The 20,098-nt window shown below is 61.5% G+C and overlaps 4 protein-coding genes across 9 annotated transcripts in view; 2 read left to right on the forward strand and 2 right to left on the reverse strand.

Moving 5' to 3' along the window:
- ACIN1 (apoptotic chromatin condensation inducer 1) overlaps positions 1-3,132 on the forward strand; it is a 42,787-nt gene extending 39,655 nt beyond the window's left edge. For all 6 annotated transcript variants that reach the window (XM_056134418.1, XM_056134421.1, XM_056134417.1 and 3 more), the window contains 5 exons: positions 16-123; positions 229-336; positions 525-849; positions 956-1,056; positions 2,216-3,132. In XM_056134418.1, coding sequence (XP_055990393.1) covers positions 16-123; positions 229-336; positions 525-849; positions 956-1,056; positions 2,216-2,542 — 969 coding nt within the window. In that variant the 3' untranslated portion in view covers positions 2,543-3,132. The remainder of the gene's footprint in view (positions 1-15; positions 124-228; positions 337-524; positions 850-955; positions 1,057-2,215) is intronic.
- Positions 1-20,098, reverse strand: part of CUNH14orf119 (chromosome unknown C14orf119 homolog) — a 275,876-nt gene that overhangs the window by 43,357 nt on the left and 212,421 nt on the right. The window lies entirely within an intron of this gene.
- Positions 3,624-13,496, forward strand: CDH24 (cadherin 24). Its single transcript, XM_056134423.1, has 12 exons — positions 3,624-3,914; positions 5,270-5,575; positions 5,692-5,986; positions 6,173-6,292; positions 6,371-6,538; positions 6,723-6,910; positions 7,742-7,995; positions 8,704-8,840; positions 10,927-11,048; positions 11,135-11,246; positions 11,415-11,663; positions 12,958-13,496. The coding sequence occupies exons 2-12, from the start codon at positions 5,294-5,296 to the stop codon at positions 13,455-13,457; spliced, it is 2,427 nt and encodes an 808-aa protein (XP_055990398.1). The 5' UTR covers positions 3,624-3,914; positions 5,270-5,293; the 3' UTR covers positions 13,458-13,496.
- On the reverse strand, positions 18,661-19,563 carry PSMB11 (proteasome subunit beta 11). Its single transcript, XM_056133916.1, has one exon. The coding sequence runs from the start codon at positions 19,561-19,563 to the stop codon at positions 18,661-18,663; it is 903 nt and encodes a 300-aa protein (XP_055989891.1).

Below are 20,098 nucleotides of genomic sequence, written 5' to 3' on the forward strand. Positions count from 1 at the left end.
CACTTTTGTTGGCAGGTGCGCCCCTTCACTTTAGGCCAACTGAAGGAATTGTTGGGACGAACGGGAACTCTGGTGGAAGAGGCCTTTTGGATTGACAAGATCAAATCTCACTGCTTTGTAACGGTGAGGGAACGAGGCAGCTCTGTGGCAGTGGGCAGGTTTATGGGCTCTGTAGCAAGGAGGAGGGATCGGAAGCCTAGAGCGACCTCTGTCTTCTTCCTCCACCAGTACGCCACAGTAGAGGAAGCTGTTGCCACCCGCACGGCTCTACATGGGGTCAAATGGCCCCAGTCCAATCCGAAATTCCTTTGTGCTGACTATGCCGAGCAAGATGAGGTAAGGAGCTGGGGAGGGAAGGCGGGGGCATTCTCTGCCAGGGCCTCGCTGAGGCCAGTCACTGAGATTTCTTCTCCCTCTTCTTCCCCTTTGGCTCCTTTTGTTGAATCCTGGGGCCATCCTTGGGGTCCTCCAGTGGAGTGATGCCACCTCCGTCCTGACTGTTTATGTTCCTCTTTTACCCATAGCTGGATTATCACCGGGGCCTCTTGGTGGACCGTCCCTCTGAAGCGAAGACAGAGGAGCAAGGTGTCCCACGGCCCCTGCATCCCCCACCCCCACCCCCAGCCCAGCCACCACAGCATCCCCGGGCAGAGCAGCGGGAGCAGGAGCGGGCAGTGAGGGAACAGTGGGCAGAGCGGGAACGGGAAATGGAGCGGCGAGAGCGAACTCGATCAGAACGTGAATGGGATCGGGACAAAGTTCGAGAAGGACCCCGTTCCCGATCACGATCCCGGGACCGACGCCGTAAGGAACGTGCAAAGTCTAAAGAAAAGAAGAGTGAGAAGAAAGGTACTTGTGCGGAAGTGTTCGCCCGCTGGTGGGTCAGAAAGGGACCCAAGGGGGCCGGATACAGGGTCTCAGGCACCAAGTCTGACACACTGTGTTCCACCTTCAGAGAAAGCTCAGGAGGAGCCACCTGCCAAGCTGCTGGATGACCTTTTCCGTAAGACCAAGGCTGCCCCCTGCATCTACTGGCTCCCGCTGACCGACAGCCAGGTGAGTGGGCCCCTCCTCGTGGTGCTAGCTTAGGGTCTTCGGGAAGGAAACTTGGCACCAGGCAGAGAGGCAGTTTAAGAGCAGGTGGGGCCCCTGGGGCTCCACAGCTCAAGGCACAGCAAGCACCACAGCCATAGCCCGTGTGCTCTGTCCCTCCGTGAAGGGTACAGCCCATAAGGCACTTGCCTGGCACAAGCTGACACTAGTTTGTTTCCTGGCACCCCATTTTGTATGGCTATAAGAACCGCTAGGTGTGACCTAAAGCCAAATTAAAGAGGATGTCCTGTAGAAAAGCCAGAAACCAGTGGAACAGAGAGGGCGCTTGGTGATAGCCCTGTGCATCTCCTGGGAAGCTGGTCCTGTCAGCCAGGCCGGGGAGTTGACTTTAACTGAGAAACCCATATTTAAGTTTTCATTGCTCTGCTTTGTTTTGTTTGGAGGTGGGGGATCTGCAGTGCTGGGATTGATCTCGGTCTTGAACATGCCAAATATGTGTTCCACTGCTTGATCTCTCTCTCCAACCCCACTACTGATTTTTTTCCTTTTGTAAGTTTGGGGGGTAAAGAGAGGTGTTGCATCCAGTGGTGCTCTAGGGGGCTACTACTCCTGGCTCAGTGCTGGGGGGGCCACGTGGTCAAACCAGTGGTCAAACCCAGGCCTCCCGCTTTCTTCATGTAAAACATTCATTTAGCTGTCCGGTGTGGGCTCTTCTCATTCCTCAACCCCCCACCCCAAAAGTGTTAAGCCTGCCATGCTATCTTTCCAGTCCTCTCTCTGGTTTTCATTCTAGAGTTCTCCCCTTTTATAAAAAGAAAAAATAAGATTTATGCTAATCAACTAAAAAGTGCAGACCGTCACACGCCCCGCCCCTCCGCCCCCCCCCCCCAAAAAAAATGGTGGGAAAGAACAAACCATAATTTGTATTGCTGAATCTAGTTTTCTGCTTCACATCAGAGCTGGTTATGTCCCCGATTGGGGTCTGAGTGCAGGTAAGAAAAAGGGAGACTGAAGCCAGAGAGAGATGGAAGCAACTTGTGTTCAATCCCCAGCATCCAATACCCTTCCAGGAGTGATCCCTTGAGCATAGAGCCAGGAGTAGCTGTGGCCAACCACTGAGTGGGCTGACATGCCTGTTCTCTGCATTTGCTGCCTGCTACAGATTGTTCAGAAGGAGGCTGAGCGGGCCGAGCGGGCCAAGGAGCGGGAGAAGCGGCGGAAGGAGCAAGAAGAAGAGGAGCAAAAGGAGCGGGAGAAGGAAGCAGAGCGGGAGCGGAACCGACAGCTGGAGCGGGAGAAGCGGAGGGAGCATAGCCGGGAGAGGGACAGGGAAAGAGATCGGGACAGGGAACGTGACAGGGGGGATCGAGATCGGGACAGGGAGCGGGACCGGGAACGAGGCCGGGAGAGGGACCGCAGAGACACCAAGCGTCACAGCCGGAGCCGGAGTCGGAGCACACCTGTGCGGGACCGGGGTGGGCGCCGCTAGCGGGGGACGCCAGGGTCAGCTGCAGGTGGCAGCCCCCCTGCCCCTGGGGTTCAGGGTCACAGAGGGTTAGGTACAATCTCCACCCCCGGAACCAAGGGTCTCTACACCTTTTGCCCTGTGCTGAAGCACGGCTGCCTCCGGTCCTCCCCACGTTCCAAATGGAGCAGTGGCCGTTTTTTCTCCTGCTTCCCTTAGCCTGTTTGGAGACTTGGCCCTCTCTGTCTCATTTCTCATTGTCCAGTGTGAGAAGGGGGGGCGGGTAAGTTGGGAGGAAGATGGCTGGCCGAGTGGTGGGGGACAGCCAGGAGCTCCAAATATCTTTCATCTTTCCTCTGTCCTGCTCACCTTGGTTACTCACAGCCTCTTGGGAACAGCCGGGGCCAGGACTGGGTCACCTATGAGCTGAATCAGCATCTCCTCCTGAGTCCCGGGGCCGGCAGTTCCCATTTCTTTGCCCTGCAGTCCTTGCCTCTTGTCCACAGGTTCCACTTTATATCCACCTTTTCCTTTGTTCAATTTTTATTTTTATTTTTTTTATTATTAAATGATGTGGTCTATGGAAAATAATAAAAAATCTGACTTAGTTTTAACTGGTGTGTGAGTGCCTTTCCTTGGACAGGACCCGGGTGAGAGGCACGTTGACGTGCACATCGGACAGCACTGCAGGCTGTAGCTTCCCAGGGCAGGGCCTGGGCACCCGCGGCCCTTGGACACCTTGCCTGGGACCGGTGTGGGGTGGAGGGACCAGCCCCCGGGGGTGGGGGGATTCCCAACTCGCAGGCAGGACCTCGTCGCCTGCTCGCCCCCCGCGACTCCCGCGACTGCCACCAGGGGGCGGCAGCCGCCCGCTCCGGAGGCGCCTCTCCAGGAGCTCCCCGAAAGGCGCCGCTCGGCACCCCTCCCGCCGGTGTCGTGCCTCGGTTCCCCGGGCCCGGCCCGCGGGGCCCTCGGGCCACCTCCCGCGCCCCGGGGCCCCCCGGCCCGCGCAGCCAGCAGGCGGCCGTGCCCCGCGGCGGCGGGCTCCGAGTCCCCGGGCCGCGGCGGGGCGCGTGCGGGCCGAGCCGAGCGCGCCCTCCGGGTCAGCCGCGGGCCACCGGCCGGCCCCGCGCCGCATCTGTATGCGCCCCGCGGCCCGGCCCAGGCGCCGCCCCCGCCCCCGCCGCGCGGCCGGGCTGGCCGGGGAGGGTCGGCGCCGGGCGCTCCTCTCCCGCGCGCCTCCGCAGGCGGAGCCTCCTTCCCCCGCCCCCTCGTCTCGCTGCCTTGTTCTCGCCGGGGCCGCTCAGACCCGCAGCGGAGCCGCGGCGCCCGCTCATCGGCTCGGGGCTGCGCCCCGGGACCCGGCGGCGGGGCGGGCGCGCCGCGGCACTGCCAGGTAAGGGCGCCGCGCCCGGCCCGGCCCCCGCGCCCCGCGCCCCGCGCCCTTCCCCGCGCGCCCGCCGGCCCCCTGCCCTTCCGTCCTGCCCCGTCGCGCTCCGGCTCCTCGCCCCGCCGGCCCCTGGCCGCCCCCGTCCCGGCTCCCCTCTTTCCCTTTTCCCGCTCTCCGTCGCTGCCCCGCCGCTCCCCGCGCCCGCCGCTTCCCTTCCCGCTACCCTGTTGCCCACCGCGCTGCCTCCCCTTCTCCCCCCCGTCCCGCCCCCCTCTCGGGCCGGCTCCCCTCGCCTGTCCCTGGGGGCGGGAGGCACCGGCAGGTGTGTGTCGGTGTGCGTGTGCGTGTGTGCGTGTGTGTGTGTGTCTGCTCCGGGAACGCCGAGGGCCCCCCTCCCCAGAAGGAAGTTCTGGCGGCCTGCTCGGACCCTGTCCGCGGGGGCTCCCCTGCCTGCCGAGCCCGCACCCCCGCCCGCCCTGCGCCCCCAAGCTCGCACCTGCCCCCTTGATGCCTTTCCAATTCTGCCTGCCCGTGCCCGGCAGCCCCTCATTCTTGGTCTCACTCCCGCTCCAGCCTCTGGGTCGGCCTCTGCGCCCCGTCGCTGCCCTGGCCCTGCCCGCCCGCAGTTCTCTCTCCCCCACCACTCTGCTCCCCTAGTCCCCCTTCAAGGACTTCAGCCGGTTCTGGAGAGCGGGAGGGGCGCCTCTCTGAAAGGAGGGGTTTGCAGGCGCATCCCTGCCCTCGCCTGCACCTGCACTCCCCGCGGTCTCTCCGCTGACCCTGACCCTCTGGAGACCACACCTCCGGGGAATCCCGACCCCAGGAATAAAACCCCCTCTCCAGCAGCCCCCTTCTCCTCCCGCCCCCAGCCCCCTGGCAGCGTGCCCAGCCGGCAGGACAGAGGACAGGTTTGGGATTGCAGGACCCCAACATCCTTTCTCCGGTTTCCCTCCCCAGCTTCTCAGAGTTGACTGGCTGGAGATTTATCAGCCTGGAGGGCTGGAGGGGAATACAGGCCGAGTCTGGGAGGGGGCAGGACCCACAGTCTGCTCTGACTTAGTCTGGCTTCTGGGCAGTGGGGTGTCTGATTTCTGGAGGGCTCATCTCCAGCCTCTCCCTTTACTGGTGTGTGTGTGTGTGTGTGTGTGTGTGTGTGTATGGGTGTGAATGCGTGCATCTGAGTATATGCATGTGTGTGCATGTGTCTGAGTGTGTCCGTATGTATGCATGTATGTGAGAGTGTGTGTGCATGTGTCCGAGTGTGTGCGTATGTGCACATGTATGTGAGTGTGTGTGCAGGTATCTGGGTGGGTGTGGGTGTGGATAGTTCCCTGATCCCTGAGCAGCCACCTGTCCTACAGGTGTGGCTCCATGGGGTAACCTGGATGCATCGACCCCCTCCGCCCCAGCCCGCTCATGCCTCAGTGTCCGGGTGCAGTGAACAGAGCCCTGGCTGGAGCCCAACCATGTGGGGCCTGGTGAGGCTCCTGCTGGCCTGGCTGGGTGGCTGGGGCTGCATGGGGCGCCTGGCAGCCCCTGCCCGGGCCTGGGCAGGGTCCAGGGGCTCCCCGGGACCAGCACTGCTGCGGACCCGACGGAGCTGGGTGTGGAACCAGTTCTTCGTCATTGAGGAGTATGCTGGCCCGGAGCCTGTCCTTATTGGCAAGGTAAGGCTGGAGCTGACCCGTCCACCATGACTCCAGGCCCCTGGGCGCTGCCCTGCAGCTGACCCCCACACCTTCTGTTCGGGGTCCCGAGACTCTGCCTTTCCCCGACCCTGCAGCTGCACTCCGACGTGGACCGGGGAGAGGGCCGCACCAAGTACCTGCTGACCGGCGAAGGGGCGGGCACCGTGTTTGTAATCGATGAGGCCACGGGCAACATCCATGTCACCAAGAGCCTGGACCGGGAGGAGAAGGCCCAGTACGTGCTTCTAGCTCAAGCTGTGGACAGGGCCTCCAACCGGCCCCTGGAACCCCCCTCAGAGTTCATCATCAAGGTGCAGGACATCAATGACAACCCCCCCATCTTCCCGCTGGGACCCTATCACGCCACCGTGCCCGAGATGTCCAACGTGGGTGAGTAGCCCCCACCCCGCCTCCTGAAGTGCCCTCATCCGGCTTTCCCCCGTTCCTCTCTCCCGGAACCCCCACGTGTGACTCAGCCCCCCTCGTGCCTTCATCCGTCTGTTCTGCTGTCCCTCCCCTCCTGGTCCTGTCCTCCTGCTGAGTGGGGTTGCTGCCCACTCCCCCCCCCCCCCGTAGGGACATCAGTGATCCAGGTGACCGCTCACGACGCCGATGACCCCAGCTATGGGAACAGTGCCAAGCTCGTGTACACGGTGCTGGACGGGCTCCCTTTCTTCTCAGTGGACCCCCAGACGGGTGAGGACAGGGCACGGGCACCCCGCAGGGCAGCTTGCAGGGGGGGGGGACGCCGCTGACCCCCTCCTGTTTCTCCAGGAGTGGTGCGAACGGCCATCCCCAACATGGACCGCGAGACGCAGGAGGAGTTCTTGGTGGTGATCCAGGCCAAGGACATGGGCGGCCACATGGGGGGGCTGTCGGGCAGCACTACAGTGACCGTCACCCTCAGCGATGTCAACGACAACCCCCCCAAGTTCCCTCAGAGTACGGGGCCAACACGGCCACCTCCCCCGCACCTCCCTCCACACACACACACTAGGGAGAAGCCCCCCGACCCCCAACCCCACCCTCACCCGCTCCCCTCGACCAGGCTCCGGGAGGAGGACAGGCTGGGCTGTAGAGACCAGGGCCTCTCTGAGAATGTCTCCCCCTTCACCCCAACCCTCAGGCCTCTACCAGTTCTCCGTCGTGGAGACGGCTGGGCCGGGCACCCTGGTGGGCCGGCTGCGGGCCCAGGACCCGGACCTGGGGGACAACGCCCTCATGGCCTACAGCATCCTGGACGGGGAGGGCTCGGAGGCCTTCAGCATCAGCGCAGACGCTCAGGGTCGTGACGGGCTCCTCACTGTTCGAAAGGTCAGCCCCTGACTGCCCCGCCCCACGGGCACACTTCAGCCACCTTCTGTTTCATCTGTTCATTCTGTAGTTGTTGTTGTCCTGGGGTGGGGTGTGCCACAGGCTGTGCTTGGGGCTTCCTCCTGGCTCTATACTTAGCGATCACTCCTGGCAGAGCTTGAGGGAACCAGGAGGTGGGGCACCAGGGATCGATCAAACCTGGCTCAGACTGAGGCCCAGAAAGCAGGGGGAGGACCTGCTCGAGGCTTTTGTTTTGTTTGGGGGCCACACCCGGTGGTGCTCAGGGGGGTTATTCCTGGTGGGGCTCAGGGACCATATGGGATAGCAGAGATTGAAACCCAGTCAGCCACACGCCACACGCCCTACCTGCTGTACTATCTCTCCAAGACCAAGTCTCTCTCTCTCTCTCTCTCTCTCTCTCTCTCTCTCTCTCTCTCTCTCCTCTCTCATTCTGGAATTGAGCCCAGGGCTTCACACAAGCAAGGCAAGTGCTCAGAACTTTTCCTAAAGCAGGGCCAGACAGTTACTTCAGCAGGTTAGTACCATTTGTCTTCTACAGAGCTGACCCACGTTTGATCTCTGCCATCCCATGTGGTCCCCCAAGCTTGCCAAGAGTAATTTCTGAGTACAGAGCCAGGAGTAACCCCTGAACGTCTCTGGCGTGCATCCCCAGCATCCCCCTCTCAAAAAAATTTTTAAAAACCCCACTTTCCTAGAGCAAGTCTGTGCCAGTCCTGAGGACAGATCCAGGCTCAGCCACTCAGCACTTGGGGGCCACCACATCCACTCACCCCCGCACCACGTCACAGCTTCCCTCTCTTCTCGCCGCAGCCCCTGGACTTCGAGAGCCGCCGCTCCTATTCCTTCCGCGTGGAGGCCACCAACACGCTCATTGACCCAGCCTACCTGCGGCGCGGGCCCTTCAAGGACGTGGCCTCGGTGCGCGTGACTGTGCAGGACGCCCCCGAGCCACCGGCCTTCACCCAGGCTGCCTACCACCTGGCAGTGCCCGAGAACCAGGCCCCCGGGACCCTGGTGGGCCAGGTCTCGGCCGCTGACCTGGACTCCCCGGCCAGCCCCATCAGGTGAGCTGGGGTGTGGGCTCGGCCCACTGATGGGGATCCCTGCACCCCTGCCAGCAGGGCATCCCCAGGCTTGTGTGTGGAGTCCTGGGGTGCCCCCCTCCAGCACGGTCTGGCTCCCCCGACCCCACCCAGCAACCCCCACCTCTCCCTCTGGGCGGGCGGGAACGGACACTTCCCAGCCATCTCTCTCACGTTGTTCCGTCCACGTCTGGGTCACCATCACTATTGGTCCCACTCAGCACTTCATACTTCCCCCCACTGGACACGCTGAGTGACCCAGTGGCTGCCCCCACTGGGCATTTGCCCAAGGCCGCACGGTCAGTAAGTGGCAGAGTTGGGTCCAGATGCCACTCTCTACCTCCCCAGCCAGTGTGCCCCCATTTCGCCCCCTTTGTCATGGAGTCATGGGGGTGGAGGGGGCACGTTAAACTGTCGGCCGAGGTCACCCTCTGGGTCTGAGGCTGAGCTGAGCTAGAACCTGGGCCTCTGCGCCCCCCAGGACACAGCCCGGAAATCTGGATGGTGACCGGGCAGGCTCCCCCTCCACCTTGCCTCATGCTGCCTCTGCCCCCTCCCCGTGCCGCGCCTTGGGGAGCCTTAGGCCTGTGACTTCCCAGGAACACTGTCTTTGAAGGGGCCCGAAGCCCGGTTAAACGGCCCTGGGCATGAGTTCAGGTCTTCCGTCGGCAGCCAGCCCCTCTCTCCCAGGTACTCCATCCTCCCCCACTCGGACCCAGAGCGCTGCTTCTCCATCGAGCCCGACGACGGCAGCATCCGCACCGTGGTGCCCCTGGACCGCGAGGCACGTGTCTGGCACAATCTCACGGTGCTGGCCACGGAGCTTGGTGAGGAGCCTGGGCAAGCCCCCCCCCCCCCCGCCCTGCCCATCCCCCTACATGCCTGCTGCCGGGGCACCTCCCACCGTCTGGCCACTGGGTCTCGAGCACGGAACTTGGCCACCTGGAGGTCATGGCTCTAGCGCCCAGCCTATCGCAGCCCCATCCGGCGTATATCCCCTTATCCGGTGGCAGCCACCTGCAAATAAATCAGCGCCCCGGGAGCCTCATTAAGCTGCGCCCTGGCAGGCCCTGCCCTCACTTCTCTGCCGCAGACCCGGGGAAGGACAAGCACCTTGTCTGGGTGTGTGGGGTCCCTCCTGCCCGTCAGTCGCCTGTCACCAGCATGCGGCTCAGCTGCCTCTGTGCGGCCCTGGTCCAGGGAGACAGGCGTCCCCCCCCCCATGTCAACGCGCCTCCCCTTATCTCCTCTGCTGGCCGGCTGTGTCTGTCCGTGGGAGCTGTCATCAGATGCGTGGGTGTTGGTGCGTGTCGCTGGAGGCCTGTGGGAACCTGCTTCTGTGTGAATAATTACACAGATGTGAAAGCCCCTGAATATGTGTGGACATAGCTAGGAATACGCAGCCGCTGCTGGCCACGCTTGTGTCTATTTGAGTGTCTGTGTAGAAGCACGTGTGTGCAGTTAGTTGTGTGTAGCTATAAGAGGTTGTTTGTATCTTTAGGGTGTGTGTGAAAGTTTGTGGGCAGATGACCACTTACTGTAGATTTTGTTCCAAGTACCAAATAGGAATTAGGACTGGAGCTTTGCCAGTACAGCAGGCAGGGCATTTGCCTTGCATGAGGCTGACCTCAGTTTGATCCCCGGCATCCCATGTGGTTCCCTGAGCACATGGGTATAGGTCCCAGGAGTATCGTCCTGAGTGCAGAGCCAGGAGTAACCCTTGAGCATTGCTGGGTGTGCCTCCTCCCCTCACCAAAAAGCAAAAAGGGATCAATTCACGGAGTCCTCACCACAGCTTTATGAAGACAGTGTATCATGCCCTCATTTTATGGGGACACTCGAGCAGAGGGAAGTCAGGCCCCTTCCCGGGGTCACGCAGAGATGAAGGTTGATGAGCATCCGAGATGGGCGTCACGCTCTTCTGGCTGTCGGTCTGGGCTGCCTCTGCACTCCCGAGGTGTGGGAGGCACGTGTGTATTTATGGGCACCTGCCATGTGGCACGTGGAGCTGCCTGCCCTTGGGAATGTGTGTGTGTGTGTGTGTGTGTGTGTGTGTGTGTGTTTACTGTGCTTGTGGCTGCCTGTTTGTTACCCTGACTTCCACGCTCTTGCCAAATCCTCCACTCCAACCCTGATACCAGCCAGTGGACCCTGGACCCTCAGTAGACACAGAGCCCAGCCCAGACCCTTTAGTCATGCAGTCCACTTTGCCCAGGCTGAGAGCCCAGCCCCTCCACCAGGCCAGCCAGCTCTCTGGAGGAGACAGAGAAAGTGGGAGGCCCCACTGAGGGATGGTGAACCCCAGAAAGTGTGGGGGTTTCCTACCCTGTTCTCCCCTGGATGGCATGAGCAGTGAGGAGCAAGGCAGAACGGAAACCTGAGAAGGGGGTGGGTGGAGAGGGGACCTGCGCCTGGCTTTGGGATCCCATCTGGGCTGCTCTGGTACCCCGTGCATCACGCAACTCCTCCCTCGCCATGGTCAAGGCTAAGTGAGAGTTGATATGACACCACCAGCTGTCAGCTCCCTGGGAGGGGGGCAGGTGTTATGTGAGTGTGTGTGCAGGGCACATCCTCTGCCATGGCTGTGCTGGGCTGGGGGCACAGGCCATCCCATATAGAGAGAATGGCGACACTGCGTGAGCTGCACCCATTATGGACGCTGAGTGTCTAGCCACTTCCTGGTGTGCTTGAATTCCTCGTGGCCACCTGTATACGGGGCTGGGGGAGGCGACGGTCCTGCTGAACAGAGGTTGTCCCGGGCGCATTATCTGGGGTGCTCCATGGATGGGGAGTGCGCGTGGTCCCTGGCAGAGACACACGTGTTGTGCCCTCCCTGTGCGAGGCGTGCGCTGGCTCTGGGTAAATTGTGTCGCGTGTGCACGGGGGTGGTGTGTCTTCGTGTTCTGGCTTCAGACAGCTCCGCGCAAGCCTCCCACGTGCAAGTGACCATCCAGACCCTGGACGAGAATGACAACGCTCCCCAGCTGGCTGAGCCCTACGATACCTTCGTGTGTGACTCTGCGGCCCCCGGCCAGGTGAGCAGCGGAGGTGAGGGGGGGAGCCCGGCCCTCCCCCACCCCCTACCCCCCGCCCGCTTCCTACCAGGCTTCTCTTCTTCCAGCTCATCCAAGTCATCCGGGCCCTGGACAGAGACGAAGCCGGCAACAGCAGTCGCGTGTCCCTGCAGGGGCCTATGGGGCCTGACGCCAACTTCACTGTCCGGGACAACCGAGGTGGGTGGTCCCCTGCAACCGTGCTCCCGCCTGCTCCCCCTCCTCCACCCCACCCTTTTGGGGTCTCCACCAAAGCCCCCCGGGTGAAAGCAGAAGGGCTTAGTGGCTCTTTCTGCCTCCCGGGGAGGGCTGGTGTCTCAGGAGGTGCATCTTCTTCCTGTCCCTCAGACGGCTCCGCCAGCCTGCTGCTGCCCCCCCGCCCTGCACCCCCCCGTCAGGCCCCCTATCTGGTCCCTGTGGAGCTGTGGGACTGGGGGCAGCCCGCCCTGAGCAGCACAGCCACCGTGACCGTCAGTGTCTGCCGCTGCCGGCCTGATGGCTCTGTGGCCTCCTGCCGGCCTGAAGCTCAGCTCTCGCCTGCCGGGCTCAGCACTGGGGCCCTGCTGGCCATTGTCACCTGCATTGGCACCCTGCTCGGTGAGTCAGAGCACAGGGGGACAGAGAAGGAGGCTCCAGGGCTATGGGAGACAATGGGCCTTCAGGATCCAGGTCTGCAGGGCTGTGTTGGGAATCAGAACCATGATTCCAGCGGCTGGAGCCACAGGGCATTTGCTTGTACACAGCCAACCTGGGTTCAATCCCAGCATCCCATTGGGTTCCCCAAGCACCACCAGGAATAATTCCTGAGTATGCAGAGCCAGGAGTAACCTCTGAACATCCTGAGCATTGCAGAGTGTGACCCCAAAAAGACAGGGGAAAAAAGCCCTGATTCCATAAAGAAAAATTTCTCCTGTGGGGCTAGAGTGATAATGCAGTGGGTTGGGCACTTGCCTTGCACATGGATGGCTGATTGAGGATTGGTCCCTGGCATCCCATATGATCCCCCAGGCAGGAGTAATTTCTGAGCACAGAATCAGAAGTAATCTTTGAGCATCCCCAGGTGTGCCCCTCCCCCAAATAAAGTACACCCCCACCACCACCACCCCAGAGTGGCCAAAGTAAGAATATAGTGGGTAGAGCACTGTAACAACCAGTCTGATCCCCTGGCATCCAATATAGTCCCCCAGGAGCCAGAGAGAGAGTACAGCCGGTAAGGCGCTTGCCTTGCAAAAGGCCAACCATCCCCAGCACCCCATATTGTCCCCTGAGCACTGCCAGGAATAATTTCTGAGTGAAGAGCCAGGTGTGGCCCCAAACCAAAATTAAAAACAAAAACCAACATGGTCCCCCAGGAGTCATCCCTGAAAGCACAGCCAGGAGTAAATCTGAGTACAGAAAAAAAAAAAAAAAAGCCTGTGTTTGTTTTCTGTTGTCCAGAAAAGCTCTGATTTGGGGCTGCCAGGTGTTACCTGAAATCAAAAAGGAAAAAAAAGAAAAGAAAAGAAAAATCCACCCTAGTGGGGCCAGATCTACCCTAGTTATCCCTGGCATCACATATGGTCCTGGGGGCACCGCCCTGAGTGTTTCCTGTGCCGGAAGGATGGCTGGTGCCTGGGTTTCACCCTGCCCTCTGCGTCCAAGAGATAAGTCCTGGTCTCAGAGCCCCTGCGGGGACCCATCTGCGAGGATCCCCCCAGCCGGCAGAGTTGTTTGCATTCGCTCGCTCCTGGCCACACTGGGGTAACGGCTGCATGAAGTGGAGCAGCTTCCCCTACTGGCCCCCTCGTCGACCCCCCCCTCATTGGAAAGGCTAGAGGACAGGCCCCCAGGGAGGGGTGCCCCTCCCCCCGCAGGCCCTCTTGCCGCCGGCTCAGCGCGCGCCCCTCCCCAGCGCTCGTGGTGCTCTTCGTGGCCCTGCGGCGGCAGAAGCAGGAGGCGCTGATGGTGCTGGAGGAGGAGGACGTGCGCGAGAACATCATCACCTACGACGACGAGGGCGGCGGCGAGGAGGACACGGAGGCCTTCGACATCAGCGCCCTGCAGAACCCCGACGGCGCGGCCCCGGGACCCGGGCCGCCGCCCGCGCGCCGCGACGTGCTGCCCCGCGCGCGCGCCCCGCGCCAGCCGCGCCCGCCGGGACCCGCCGACGTGGCGCAGCTGCTGGCGCTGCGGCTGCGCGAGGCCGACGAGGACCCCAGCGTGCCGCCCTACGACTCGGTGCAGGTGTACGGCTACGAGGGCCGCGGCTCCTCCTGCGGCTCGCTCAGCTCCCTGGGCTCGGGCAGCGAGGCCGGCGGCGCGCCCGGCCCCGCGGAGCCGCTCGACGACTGGGGGCCCCTCTTCCGCACCCTGGCCGAGCTCTACGGGGCCAAGGAGCCCCCCGCGCCCTGAGAGCCGCCGCCGCATACGCCCCCGCGGAGGGAGGGCGCCCCGGCCCGGGCAGGGGGCAGCAACCCGGCCCCCGGCTCCTCCCAGCCCCTCCCGCGTGTCCACCCTCAGCTGCTCCAGGGCGGCCACCTGGGTCCTCCCTCTCCCGTGTCCCCTTCCTGCGTCCCCCGCGTCTCTCCAGGGACCCTCAGTGCGTGCGTGCGTGCGTGTGAGTATGTGTGTCTGTCTCTGTCTGTCTGTCGTCTGTCTCCCTCCCTCCTTCTCTCTCCCTGCGTGGCTCCGGCTCCGAATCTCTGTCCTGGCACTGTGACTCCACTTTCTCCGTGACTCTGTCCTGTCTGTCTGTCCTCAGCCCACATCCGCCCCCATTCTCGCGGGGTCCCTGGGACTAGCTTTTGGATTTTTCTGTTGTCCATCCCCAAAGCAAGGAAATCTTCCAGCCACTGCTGCCCACCCTCCTGCAGGGGACGTTCTCCCCCAGGTCAGTGGCCCGAGATTTCAGGGTGCGGGGAGACGGAGACACAGCACCCTCACCCGCTGACCTCTAACCACTCTCCTGTCTGCAGACCTGCCCGCATGGTCCCATCTATCACTCATGGCCTCATCCTGGCTCCACCGGCCTCCAGCACAGAGAGGGAGCCTGCCCGCCCACCACCCAGGGCCCATCTCCAGCCCCCAGCTGCCTCTCTGGGGCTGGGTACCCGGAGAGCTCTCCAGGCATTGTTCTGTGTGTGCTTCCCAGGCCCCTGGAAGGGAGGGGAGGGGCAGAAAGGGGGAGGCAGCAGCAGGAAGGGGAGAGAGGGAGGAAGGGGAGGGGCCCCCATCTCTAATTTCATAATAAACAAACACTTTATTTTGTAAAGGAGTGCTTGCCTCTGTTTCTGTAGGAGGAGAGGCTGGCAATCTGCTCCCGGTTTCTCAGGAGGGTGTGTGCTGGTTGCGCTAAGGACTAAGAGATGATGACACTGGGGCTGTAGTGATAGTGGCCGTTAGGGCATTTGCCTTGCACGCGGCTGACCAGGGTTCGACTCCCAGTGTCCCATATAATCCCCTGAGCACCGCCAGGAGTGATTCCTGAATGCAGAGCCAGGAGTCAGCCCTGAGCATCGCCGGGTGTGATGCAAAAAGCCAAAAAAAAAAAAAAAAGAGAGAGGGATGATAACACTACCCCCACCCCCCACTCATGCTCTCTGGGCACCTGTTGATCTCTGACCAAGGAAATTCAAATGTGGGGTGGGAAGAAGTTGGGGTACAAGGAGGAGGGGAGAATGATAGAACAGAGGGTAGGGCATTGGCCTTGCATGCGGCCCACCAGGGTTTGATCCGCAGCACCCCATATGGTCCCTGGAGCCTGCTAGAAGAGTGATCCCTGGGCACAGAGCCAGAAGCAAGCCCTGAGCACCGCCAGATGTGCTCCCCCCGAAAAAGGGGGGGAGAGATAAAAGATTAAGAACACAGTGGGGAGGCACCTGCCTTGCATGTGGCTGACCCCAGTTTTGATCCCCAACTATCCATATGGTTTCCCCAGTACCACCAGGCTTCACTTCTGAGTACAGAGTCAGGAATAGCCCCCAGCACTGCAGGGGGCTATTCCTGGGGCTAACCCACCAAAAATGAAAAGTCTAAAAGAGGAAGAGAGAAAATAGGTAACAACAGCAGAGAGGACAAGCTGCTTCCTGCTGGGGTCCCTGGTGCTAATTGGGGAAGGGGAGGCAGGGTGAGAGGACACCGCCTGAATCCTGACCACCACCCCAGTTTTTTTTGAGGGGACACCCACCAGGACACACCACTCAGGGGCTAGCCCGTGCTTGAGACTCGGGGGTCATTCCTGGTGATGCTTGTAGGACCATGAGGTGCTGGGGATCAAACCCCAAACTCCCCCATACAAAGGATGCACACAGCGCATGAGCTCTCTCTCTGGGCCCCTCAATTGCCATGTTACTTTTGGGAACACAAAGGAGGGAGAGAGATTGGGGAGAGGCTGTGTCACCCTCAAAATCCATTCCTGGGGCAGAGAAAGAGTCCTGGTGGGGGAGGGGAGAGAGAGCAGAGACCCCCACTTCAGCAGGTCTCTCGAAGGCAACACGGGCTGGAATTTCACAGCTGATCCTGTGACTGGATGTCCCTCTAGGTGTGGGTGCTGCAGGGGTGGGAAAGCCTTCTGTCACGCCTGCGTGCTTCAGCCCCGGGTAGGAAAACAGGGACCCCATCACCGTGCAGAGGTGGAGTTGTCCTTCACTCTGTGGAGGACTGGAAGGGATCACATGGCTACCCAGAGGATGCTGTGAGCAAGCATTTCCAGGAAGAGAAAAGAGGCAGAGCCACAGGCAGAAGGACAGGCTTGCGCGACCAGACCATGGTGGGCAAGGTGACCAGGTCCCCCTGGGGTCAAAGGGCCTCTGCTGGAAGAGGAGGGACAGAGTCACAGGCCACTCCTAGGGAGGGGGCGGTCACTGAAGTGGGTTTCTGGGCTTCGCCTGTTCTCCCAGCTCAGAAAAGCTTCAAGGAATGGCTGGAGACACAGAACAGGAGATAAGACAGTTGCCTTGTACATGGTGGACCTGGGTTTGATCCCCAGTGTCTCATGTGATCCTCCAAACTCCGCCAGGAGTGATCTCTGAGCACAGAGCCAGGAATAATCCTGAGTGTCATCATGTGAGGCCTCCAATCAAACAAAAACTTCAAAGAGAGCTGGAGAGAGTGCATTGGTCAGCCTGGATAGGTCCCCCCAATACCCTGATCCCTGCCAGGAGTGATCCCTGAGCACAGAGCCAGGTGTGATCAAATAAATAGCACCGTAGCACTGTAGCACTGACCTCTCGTTGTTCATCGATTTGCTCGAGTGGGCACCAGTAATGTCTCCATTGTGAGACTTGTTGTTACTGTTTTTGGCATATTGAATACACCATGGCGACCTTGCCAGGCTCTGCCATGCAGGCAGGATATTCTTGGTAGCTTGCGGGGCTCTCCAACAAGGGTGGAGGAATCAAACCTGGGTCGGTCGCGTGCTAGGCAAATGCCCTACCCACTGTGCTATTGTTCCAGTCCAAATAAATAAAGGTAAATAAGTTCAAGGAAAAAGGACCAGAGAGATGGCTCAATGGGCTGAGTTCAGGGTAGGATTCCTGATATTAGTTGATGTCCCGAGCACAGAGTTAGGAGCAACCCCCAAACATTACCAGGTTTGCCACCCACCAAAAGAATTGGAAACGAAGTTGCTGGCAAGGGTGTATCTTGGATATCAAAGTACCTCTGGCAGGGGCTGGAGCAATAGCACAGCAGGTAGGGCGTTTGTCTTGCATGCAGCCAACCTAGGTTTGATTCCAGCATCGCATATGGTCCCCCGAGCACCACCAGGAGTAATTCCTGAGTGCATGAACCAGGAGTAACTCCTGTGCATCGCCGAGTGTGACCCAAAAAGCAAAAAAAAGAAAGTACCTCTGGCAACTGGGGGTGAATTCAGTGGGAGAGCGCATACTTCTGTGGTGTGAGGAACGAACCCAGCCATAGCTCTGCATGTGTCCAAGGCCAGTGCGCACCTGTGGTGCAGTGCTCAGAGATCACAGTGCTCAGGGGTGGCTCCTAACTGCTCAAGGGACCATTGGTGCTGGGGATTGAACCTGGAACTTCTGCGTGCAAATGCACTTCAGCTGCAGGAGCTTCCTGCACAGCCCCAAGACATCCGTCCACAACCTGGGAGATCCTCAGCAGACTGGATGCCCCCTATCACTGCTGCGTGCCCCCTTCCCTGAGGCCTGAGGAAGGACTGGGGGAGCCACCAGCAATGCTCCTGGACCCTAACTAAAGACCCCTTCTGCTGCTCCCCCAGTTCTTCCCCACAGACCTCCACTATAATTCTTTTTTTTTGGCTTTTTGGGTCACACCGGTGTTGCAGAGGGGTTACTCCTGGCTCATGCACTCAGGAATTACTCCTGGCGGTGCTTGGGGGACCATGTGGGATGCTGGGAATCGAACCCAGACTGGCCGCGTGCAAACGCCCTACCCACTGTGTTATCATTCCAGCCCCTGATTCTTCTTGCAATTTCTTGACCTTTCCTCCCTCCTTCCCAGTCACCCTCTGCACCAGCTGGCCTGGAGTTCTGGCTGGCCAGCTCCTGCCTGGGGGAATCCTGAGCCTGGGCTGCAGTGCTGGGGTTGGGCTGGGCTAGGGCAGGAAGGGTGTCAGGAGGGAGAGGAGGGAGAAGAAGACAGGGCCCATCTGCTGCACACTCCTTCCTCCCCACCTGAGCCGGGCAGGGTCCCTCCCAAACCTCAGCCTGCTGCAGCCAGGCTTGCTGGGAGCAGGGAGTTGGATGTGCTGCGCGCCCACCCCTGGGCTCCGCAGTTTTCTTCCTCCCTTCTGCGTGTGGAGCCCAGGAAGGAATTTGCCGGAAAGAAGGGGAGGAGGGGGAGTCTGCGGCTCATGTACCCTCAAGGTCACCAGTGTCTAGGCCCAGCAGTTCCTTCCACGTCACTCCCAGAGCTGGGGTGGAGTGGTAAGGGGCGAGGAGGGGAAGGCAGAACTGAGGAGGGAGAAGGGAAGGCCGAGGAGACTACAGCAAGGGAGGGCTGAGGAGAGGAGAGCAAGGGAGAGGTGAGCACGAGGCCTGGGAGGAGGCCCAGCCCGGAAGCAGAAGGCCACCCCCAAGCCTCCTCACCATCACTTACTGTATGTGTGTGTGGGGGGGGGGTTACACAAATCTTTGACCCTGACTCCTCTTCTTGTAGACTCACACTACAGGACATTTACCACAGAGACCTTGACCCGTGTGCCCAGTGACAGAGTCCGGGCAGTGGGGGCCAGCAGAGAAGGAGCAGGCACCAAGCCTCCCCCCACCCACCACAGCAGGGTGTCCATGAAGCTCCCCTCCCACCCTGGGCCCCATTCCCGGCCCAGCTCCCCCGCCTCGCCCAGGTGAGAAGCTGGCAGCAGACCCAGGGAGGGAAGAGAGGGGAAAGCAGGGAATGAGGGAGGGAGGCGAGAAAGGAGGGTGTGGAAGGAGCTGGGTGGCGGTGGGCAGCGTTTGCCTCTAAAGAAGGCGCCAACAAGGAGGCTGGACCGTCTATTGGGCGTGGAGCACAGGGCGGGCTTGCGCCAACAGCTCTGGGAGGTGAGGAGGGCAGGGATGGGCCCAAGCAGGGAGCCGGGCAGGGGGCTGTTCCCCTCCTCCCAACCCCGCTCCCAGCCCCGAAGTCCTCCCTCCTGTCACTGTGCTTCCTCCGCCTCTGTGGGCACCTCTGCAGGTGCTGGGCCCCCGGAGATGTCCCCACTGTCCCCGGCTCCGAGGGGGGTGGCGGGCCCCCAGCCGGCCTGGCCTGCCTCCTCCTCTTCTTCCTCCTCTTCGTGGGGTTCCCGGAGCTTCTGCAGCTCTGAGTACAGCCCCCAGGCGTCGCAGCGGGACACGTACTCCCACCCGCTCTCCCGCACGTGGAAGAGGTCCACGGAGCCCCCCGAGTAGGCATCGCGGTGGGTGGCGTGGGCCACGGCGCAGCGGGCCAGGGCGTAGGCTTCCTGGGTGCTCATGTCGTAGCGGTAGCCCCGGTCGAGCACGCCGTAGGCGTAGGGGGAGCCGGAGCCCACCGAGAAGATGTTCCCCTGCAGGCGGGTGCCGTCGCTGTAGACATAGAAGAGCGCGGGGCCCGAGCGGTCCCAGCCGCACAGGGCGGTGGCCACACACAGGTCCAGCCCCCGGTAAGGAGCCATGAGAGACGACAGCAGCTTGGCGGCGCCCGCCACGCTGGGCAGCTGCCCCTCGCGCAGCGCATACAGCCGCAGTTCCCGCTGCAGCACCCGGTACCACGTAGCACAGTCGGCCGAGGTGCCCGACGTGGTGCCCAGGAGGTGCCGGTGCACGGGGATCACCTTCAGCGAGGCCGGACATGCCACGTAGCTGCCGCAGGAGGATCGTGTGTCCGCGGCGGCGATGACTCCGTGCTGGAAGCGGAAGGCCAGGGTGGTGGTGCCGTGGGCCAGCCTGGGGCCATGGACCTGCAGGAAGGTCTTCGGGTCCCAGCCTCGGGGCATGGCCCAGCCTCCAGTCGGGGGCAGGTGAGGTGATGGCTCCTGGGCATCCGGGCACTGCCACTTGCACACATCCTGCAGAGCCATCTCTGGAGCCAAGTGAAGGTGGAAAGGCGGTCAGCAGGGACTGCGGGCTCGGGGATCGGCAGGGCAGGGACGCTGAGGAAAAGCTGGGCTTAAGCCAGAGCCCTGAGCAAGGCGTGTCTGACTCCCGGCCCCCTTCTTCCTGATCCCAGGGTAGGCTTGGGGACTGGCTGGCCCAGGGAGCAAGCGTCCCCTCTCCCAGGACCCACGCAGGGAGACAGGTTGGGGCCAAGAAGCTACTGCCCAGGACACAGCTGAGCGTCCCCATGGAGTCTCCTGTCTGTCATCTCAAGGTGCTGGATGGGTGGGGGCTGGGACAGCTGCAAAGGGAGGCCTAGTGCTGGGCTGGCTTGCTCTCCTGTGCCGGGCAGCGGACAAGCCAAGACAAATATGGCTCTGACCAGGCCTGCAGGGGTCCCAGCACCCGAGCAGAAGCTGAGGCAGTGAGTGGGCCAGGGCGTCTGCTCTGGTCACATTTCCAACACGTGGTCAAGGTGGGAAAGAAGACTGAGGGGCTGGGGAAATACTCAGAGGTGTG

Source organism: Sorex fumeus, unplaced genomic scaffold (assembly GCF_029834395.1).
Source record: "Sorex fumeus unplaced genomic scaffold, SorFum_2.1 ptg000098l, whole genome shotgun sequence".
Lineage (NCBI taxonomy): Eukaryota > Metazoa > Chordata > Mammalia > Eulipotyphla > Soricidae > Sorex > Sorex fumeus.

Coding starts and splice junctions, on each gene's coding strand:
- CDH24 (XM_056134423.1), top strand. CDS start 5,294: ATGCATCGACCCCCTCCGCCCCAGCCCGCTCATGCCTCAGTGTCCGGG. Junction 6,539..6,722: donor CCCCCCCAAGTTCCCTCAGA/GTACGGGGCCAA, acceptor CCCAACCCTCAG/GCCTCTACCAGTTCTCCGTC. Junction 11,049..11,134: donor ACTCTGCGGCCCCCGGCCAG/GTGAGCAGCGGA, acceptor CTCTTCTTCCAG/CTCATCCAAGTCATCCGGGC.
- PSMB11 (XM_056133916.1), bottom strand. CDS start 19,563: ATGGCTCTGCAGGATGTGTGCAAGTGGCAGTGCCCGGATGCCCAGGAG.